Genomic DNA, 7,349 nt, shown 5'->3' with positions numbered 1-7,349 from the left:
TGAGTAGCTGGGATTACAGGCACGCGCCACCATGCCCAGCTAATATTTTGTATTTTTAGTAGAGACGGGGTTTCACCATGTTGACCAGGATGGTCTTGATTTCCTGACCTCGTGATCCACCCGCCTCGGCCTCCCAAAGTGCTGGGATTACAGGCTTGAGCCACCGCGCCCGGCTCTTCTTCTTCTTTCTTGAGACAGGGTGTCGCTCTGCCACCAAGCTGGAGTGCAGTGCTAGAATCACGGCTCACTGCAGCCTCAACTTCCTGGCCTCAAGCGATTGATTATCCTGCCTGGGTCTCCCAAGGAGCTGGGACCACAGGTGTAGAGAAGGCGTTCTACTGTGTATTGACCTGGCTGATCTACAACTCCTGGGTTCCAGTGATCCTCCTGCCTCATTCTCCCAAAGCGTTGGGGTTACAGCATTAGCTACCGTGCCCTGCTGTTGGTCTTACCAGAAGAGTAACTGAAATTAGTCTTTTGTCCAGTGAAGGCTAGAGTTACGCTGGTAGTGCAGGAGTTCGGTTAGTCAGTGTCGGGAGCTGGGTGAGCTGCAGTTGTTTAAGTGCTGCTTATCTCCAGGCCAATGCTTTTATTTATTTTCTTTTTTCTTTTTCTTTTTTTTTTTTTTTTTAATGGAGGGAGGGAGGAAGGGAGGGAGTCTGTTTATTTATTTAATACAGCCTTCATTGGAAGCCAGTGCTTGTTTCACTGCTAAAGAAAAATAAAAATCTTTTGGCAGTTACAGCACAGTTTACTCTTTTTTTTTTTCTTTTTTTATTTCTTTTTCTAAGACAGGGTTTCACCATGTTGGCCTGGTTGGTCTTGAACTGACCTCAGGTGATCCACCCGCCTTGGCCTCCCAAAGTGCTGAGATTACAGGCGTGAGGCACCGCACCTGGACTCTTTTTTTTTTTTGAGACGGAGTCCCGCTCTGTCCAGCCCAGGCTGGACTGCAATGGCACGATCTTGACTCACTGTAACCTCCGCCTCCTGGGTTCAAGCAATTCTCCTGCCTCAGCCTCCCGAGTAGCTGGGACTACAGGCGTGTGCGTGTGCCACCACGCCGGGCTAATTTCATATATTTAGTAGGGACAGGGTTTCTCCACATTGGCCAGGCTGGTCTCGAACTCCTAACTTTGACTGATCCACCCACCTCGGCCTCCCACAGTGCTGGGATTACAGGAGTGAGCCACTGCACCCAGCCCCCCCGACTTTTTTTTTTGAGACAGAATTTCACTCTTGTTGTCTAGGCTGGAGTGCAATGGCACCATCTCAGCTCACTGCAACCTCCACCTCCCAAGTTCAAGCAATTTTCCTGCCTCAGCTTCCCGAGTACCTTGTATTACAGGTGCACACCACCATGCCTGGCTAATTGTTTAAATATTTTTAGTAGAGATGGGATTTCACCATATTGGTCAGGCTGGTCTCGAACTCCTGACCTCAAGTGATTCACTCGCCTCCTCCTCCCAAAGTGATGGAATTATAGGCATGATCCATCATGCCTGGCCGCACAGTTTATTCTTTAAGTATAGGGGGTGCATCACTTAACCCTGGCCTGGCATGGTCTTATCTCTTGTTTACAGTTTGATACCTTATTACCACCAAGAGTGTTCTGTCAGTCTTATGATCTTTTTTTTTTTTTTCTTGAGTCAGGGTCTCACTCTGTCACCCAGGCTGGAGTGCAGTGATGCAGTCTCGGCTCACTGCAACTTCCACCTCCCAGGTTCAAGTGATTCTTCTGCCTCAGCCTCCCGAATAGCTGGGAATACAGATGCATGCCACCACACCTGGCTGATTTTTGTATTTTTAGTAGAGATGGGGTTTCACTATGTTGGTCAGGCTGGTCTCAAACTCTTGACCTCTGATCTGCCTGCCTCAGCCTCCCAAAGTGCTGGGATTACAGGTGTGAGCCATTGCACCCAGCGATCTCTGTTTTAACGTTAATGCTGGTCGGTTGTGTCTAAGCCACTAAAGAGAGGAAGTATAATGCATCATGTGTGACCTCCCATTGTGTCATGGCCAAGAACTCAGTTTTAAGGTTTCTCTAGTGTCCCCTTGGCCCCGCCAGGGTCTGTTCAGTCCATAGGGGTTTAGGATTTTCTTTTAAGTGCACACCAGCATCCAACCATATCCTCTTCCATAGCCATATATCAATACAGTTACATGTCATTCGTTCATTCAGTGACTCACCTTGAGGACTTCTTATGTGCCAGGCGTTGTTCTACACACCAGGGATGCCGCAGTGAACACAAGGCTTCTCCCCTCATAGGCAGACAGATACATAACACGTCAGGTGATGTGTCCCAGCAAGAAAATAAAAACAGGCCTGGCGCGATGTCTCACGCCTGTAATCCCAGTACTTTGGGAGGCCGAGGCGGGCAGATCACGAGGTCAGATCAAGATCGTCCTGGCCAACATGGTGAAACCCCACCTCTACTAAAAATACAAAAAATTAGCCGCGCGTGGCGGCATGCGCCTGTAGTCCCAGCTACTCGGGAGGCTGCGGAACTCAGGAGGCGGAGGTTGCAGTGAGCTGAGATCGCGCCACTGCACTCCAGCCTGGGCGACAGAGCGAGACTCCGTCTCCAAAAACAAACAAACAAAAAACAAAACCGTAGTTGTGCTCAGCTCTTCGCAGTTATGGGAAGGCTGACACACAGTGCTTTCCGTCCTCACCAAAGCCCCATGATTCGGGAAAGGGAAGCATTTCGTCCCTGTTTCCTAGCGGGAAGTGGGAAAGAGAGCTGAAGTGGGAAAACTTGACTCCATCTCAGGTCGGCCTGATTCCAACCCTGGTATTTAGTGTAGGACACAGGTGGTCAGAACTGAAGACGCCTTGACTCCAGCTCTCAGCGAGGCGGTGTCTAGGAGGGGAGACCTGGCACTTTTGCAAACAACTCAGAACAGGGAGGAGAGTGGCGACAGTATAAGAGGATGCTGCGGGAAGTCAGCGGGGTAGTATTTGAAAATGGGCGCTTCGAGAGTGGGAAGGATTTGTCTTTGTGGGGAACAACAGGAGTAGAGGATCCTAATAAGACGGCTCAGCCCAAAAAAAATGGAAAAAAAAAAAAGACGGCTCAGCCTGCTTCGGCTTCCTTTCAGAAAGCCCCTTAGAGGCCTGACTGCTGCGCTTTAGCCCCTTTAAGAGTGGCCCCGCCCCACCCAGCCGTCCCTGTCACCCTAATCTGAATGGCCAATAGCAGAAGAGAAGACACTGCTTTCGCGCTTCAACCGCACTAGGGGGCGGGGAAGAGGGCGGGAAAGGCGGGATCAACTCCGTCACATGACCCCCCTCATTGGCCAGAGGCTGCACCGGTCCTGAGCTACTCAGTGATGCTCATTGGCCAGAGAAGGGTAGGCCTGGCGCGAGACCACGCCCCCTGATGGCCTTGGTTTGGTTGCGCAGCCGCGGGGGAAGGAGACGCTGTCCTTCCGCAGCTATGGGATCCCGGGTGAGTAGCGGCCTGGGCTGAGCCCCCCAGGAGGGCGGGCAGCGCAGCAGGGCCCGGGACTGAGGCTTGCACGGAGGACCGAGTAGGCGCTGGTGTCCGGGCCCAACCGGACCGGGAGGGTGCCGGGGTTGGAATGAGTGGGTACCCTGGACCGGGGAAGGTGCGAGAGGGGTCTTGCTTGCGAGTGGAACGAGAAGGTACTTGGGTCACGGAGACGATGCCCGGGCCTGGAACGTGGCGGGGATTGGAGCAGGCGTACAGGTACCCGATCCCGGGCGGGGAAAGCACCCGGGATGGAAGGAGCAGGTGTGCGGGCCTTGAGCGGCGCCAGAGCGTACCTGGGTGAGTTTCAAGGATATTCCGGGGGTGGGAGGCAAGAGGAGAAGGGGTTGCCCAAGATGTCTGGGTTGGAATGAGCAATTTCTGAAGACAGAGATATTGCTGATGTCCAGCGCGGGGATGCCCAGTGCCCGGCATGGTGGAACTGGTGAGGGGTCCTGCATGGGGTGAATAGGAGACTGGGCAGAGATTGGCTCAAGGGAGTCGGGAACGTTGTTCGGGTCAAGGCGCAATGAGCGAGTGTACAGGTCAGAGTCATTAGTGGGGTTGTCTAGCGCAGGGGTGGAGGTGCATGGGATGATAAGCATAGACACCCAGGCTGAGAGCATTGTAAGTGCTGTGTGACGGTGGAACACGGAGGCGTCCGCCTAAGGTTGTAGGGCAAGACAGATGGCTGCCTAAGTGAGGCCAGGGCCTGCACAGGAGTAGAAGTGTCCATTTGGTAGGGGACATTGCCATGGACTTTTCATGGTGGAGAGGAGGTGGAGGCGTCTCACCTTAGGCCCTGGGGGACCGACAGGGTGCCAGGGAGACGGACAGCTGTGGGTTGAGTGCATTTAGATCCATCCCTGGAGTGAATCAGGCTTGGGTGCTGATGGTGTTACCTTGCACCTGCAGGCTCTGCCTCCCAGGGGGACAGCAGGGGCTGCTTTGAACTTTCCTGCAAACAGTGGGCCTCAGTCACCCCTGGAGCATGTGTTCACGCTCATCTTTAATGCCATGTAGGGTTCTCACTTGGGGGCCCAGAAGTCCTACAGGTGTGGCCTGGAAGAGGCATGGCAGGGGTTGCAGGCAGCAGCTGGGAAACACTCCCACAGCCTTGAGATCCCCCAGCCTGGCTGCTTAGTACTCAGTGACCTCAGGCAGGCGGCCCCATCTCAGAGCCTCCGTGTTTCCCCAGCCTTGAGATAAACATTGGTCATTGTGAGGGTTCTCAGAGGACTGGACTCAGAGCCTGTGGTGGAGAGTGTGTTCCCAGCCTGGCCTGGAGTAAGGGCTTGGGAAATAGTAGCTGCTGACCCTCTGATGTTCTTGTCTTCCCTCTTTCTGAGACTTGCGCCAGGCTGGGAGTGGGGTGAGGGGTAGGGGGACATGGCCTGCAGTATCAACCTAGGCCCTGACCACTGCAGGTCACGTAGCTCCATTCACAACCTCCTGGCAGGTTGTCTCTACCCTTGACCACCTAGAAGCCTCCTTAGCCCTAGAGTATCATCCTGCCCACCCCTCCTCTCCCCGCGCCCCGCCCCTCTAGCCCTGGAGCTAGACTGACAGGCTCCTCAGTCCTTCCCACTCACTGGGGAGAAGCTGTTTCTTGTGCTGGCCCAGTGACTTTGGCCGCCATCCCAGGGAGACAGGGTCTGCCCTGGCCTGTGTGTTCCTTCTGCTTGAGGTCCTGGGAGACCTTGAAGGCATCTTTGGGCCTGGGGGTGGCAGTTGGGGAGGACCCTTCCAGGTCTGGGGTCTGGGCTAGGTGTGATCAAGACACTTATTTCCTGGCCTTGGGAAGGATAAATGGGGTACGCAGGTGAGGGGGGGTGGCGGGGGGAGGGGAGTGTCTCCTGAGGTCCAGGGGAAAGCTGCCCAGTACTCTGTGGTCTGCTGGGGCTTGCCACTTCCTGCTCCTTGTCAAATTTAGCAAAAGTTGCACTGAGTACAGAGTCTGACTCTACCACATACCAGCTGTGTGACTTTGGACTCCTGACTTAGCCTGTCTGTTTTTTTTTTTTTTTTGAGACAGAGTCTTGCTCTGTCGCCCAGGCTGGAATGCAGTGGTGTGATCTCAGCTCACTGCAACCTCCGCTTCACGGGTTCAAGTGATTCTCCTGCCTCAGCCTCCCAAGTACCTGAGATTACAGGTGTGCACCACCACACCTGGTTAGTTTTTGTCTTTTATTTATTTATGTATTTATTTCCTTACGTGGTGCCTACAGATAGTTTTTTTTTTGAGACGGAGTTTTGCTCTCCTTGCCCAGGCTAGAGTGCAGTGGCGCAATCTTGGCTCATTGCAGCCTCCACCTCCAGGTTCAAGCGATTATCCTGCCTCAGCCTCTTGAGTAGGCTGGGATTATAGGTGCAGGCCACCTCATCCAGATATTGTTTGTATTTTTAGTAGAGATAGGGTTTCATCATGTTAGCCAGGCCGGTCTCGATCTCCCGACCACAGGTGATCCACCCACCTCTGCCACCCAAACTACCTGGATTACAGGTGTGAGCCACTACACCTGGCCAATTTTGTATTTTTAGTAAAAAGTGGTTTTTCTGTGTTGGCCAGGCTGATCTTGAACTTCTGACCTCAAGTGATCTGCCTGCCTCAGCCTTCCAAAGTGCTGGGATTACAGGTGTGAGCCACTGTGCCTGGCCTGGAGTAGCTTTTCTTATCCAGGGAGTTACTCTGCTGTCTTCAACAGTCCACTGGAAAGAAAACATTCTTGACTTTGTGATGCAGCGATTCTTAGTCTGGTGCCTGACATTTTTACTTAGCAAATGGTCCATGGTTTGAAAGAGGTAGAGAAAATGTGGTTTAAAGCCCTGAGTCCGAGAGTGGCCTATCCAATTCCAGGTTCTGGGTCCTCTCCAGAGCTGGCTGGCCAGAAATGTTCCTGTTCACAGGGTCCCTGGTAGTCAGAGGGCCTGTGGGCGTGGGGCTGCCCACTGGTGGGCAGATGCAGAGGCCTAGGACCTGATTCCAGGCCTGGGGTTCCGGATGCAAGCTTTGCTCCCGCCTCATCCCCCATGGAGCTCTTGTGTGCATTTCTGTGTGTTTCCGTGTGTACATTCTCTTGTCTAACTTGGTCGTCTGTCTCTTAGCTCTGCGGAGGGGCCCTCTGGTATGTGCGTCCCTGTCCTTCTGGGGTGTGGATGGTGCCCAGGACCCAGCTGGCAACCAGTTGAAGACATTCTCCTTGGAAGCTCTTGGCCCTGAGGGCTTTGCCTGGGGCATTGGCCCTGCCATGGCGTTCCGGAGGGCTGAGGGCACATCCATGATCCAGGCCCTGGCCATGACAGTGGCCGAGATCCCCGTGTTCCTGTACACGACGTTTGGACAGGTGAGGATGGTGTGGGTTGTACTTCTGATCTGTGAAACACTTCAGTGCCCGGCCCAGATCCCCTCCGGGTATAGGAGTGCCAGCCAAGTCCTCGCTCTTGCTTTCCTAGGTGTGTGGTATCTCCTCTTTGGATGTGGTTTGCTGTCTGGGGCTTCATGCCTGTTCTTTACCCTGAGACTATATGAACTCTTTTTTTAAAAAAATTTAATTTAAAAAATTGTTTTGGCTGAGCACAGTGGCTCATGCCTATAATCCCAGCACTTTGGAGGCCGAGTCAGGCGGATCACCTGTGGTCAGGAGTTCAAGACCAGCCTGACCAATATGATGAAACCCTGTCTCTACTAAAAATACAAAAATTATCGAGGCATGATGGCGTGTGCCTGTAGTCTCAGCCACTTGGGAGGCCGAGGCAGGAAGATTGCTTGAACCTGGGAGGTGGAGGTTGCATTAAGCCGAGATCATACCACTGCTCTCCAGCCTGGGTGACAGAGTAAGACTTTGTCTCAAAAAA

At 53.3% G+C, this 7,349-nt stretch overlaps 1 protein-coding gene across 2 annotated transcripts in view; it reads left to right on the top strand.

Moving 5' to 3' along the window:
- The first annotated feature begins 3,281 nt into the window (after window positions 1-3,281).
- The window catches only part of MIGA2 (mitoguardin 2), a 32,117-nt gene continuing 28,049 nt past the window's right edge, over window positions 3,282-7,349 (top strand). The window contains exons 1-2 of one of the 2 annotated variants that reach the window (XM_017499133.2): window positions 3,282-3,452; window positions 6,600-6,838. In XM_017499133.2, coding sequence (XP_017354622.1) covers window positions 6,743-6,838 — 96 coding nt within the window. In that variant the 5' untranslated portion in view covers window positions 3,282-3,452; window positions 6,600-6,742. Of the gene's footprint in view, window positions 3,453-3,557; window positions 3,714-6,599; window positions 6,839-7,349 lie in introns of those variants that run through there. The other variant, XM_037728059.1, reaches the window with a different exon arrangement.

Source organism: Cebus imitator, unplaced genomic scaffold (assembly GCF_001604975.1).
Source record: "Cebus imitator isolate Cc_AM_T3 unplaced genomic scaffold, Cebus_imitator-1.0 Scaffold254, whole genome shotgun sequence".
In the NCBI taxonomy this organism is placed as follows: domain Eukaryota; kingdom Metazoa; phylum Chordata; class Mammalia; order Primates; family Cebidae; genus Cebus; species Cebus imitator.
This window is presented reverse-complemented; position numbering and strand designations above follow the sequence as displayed.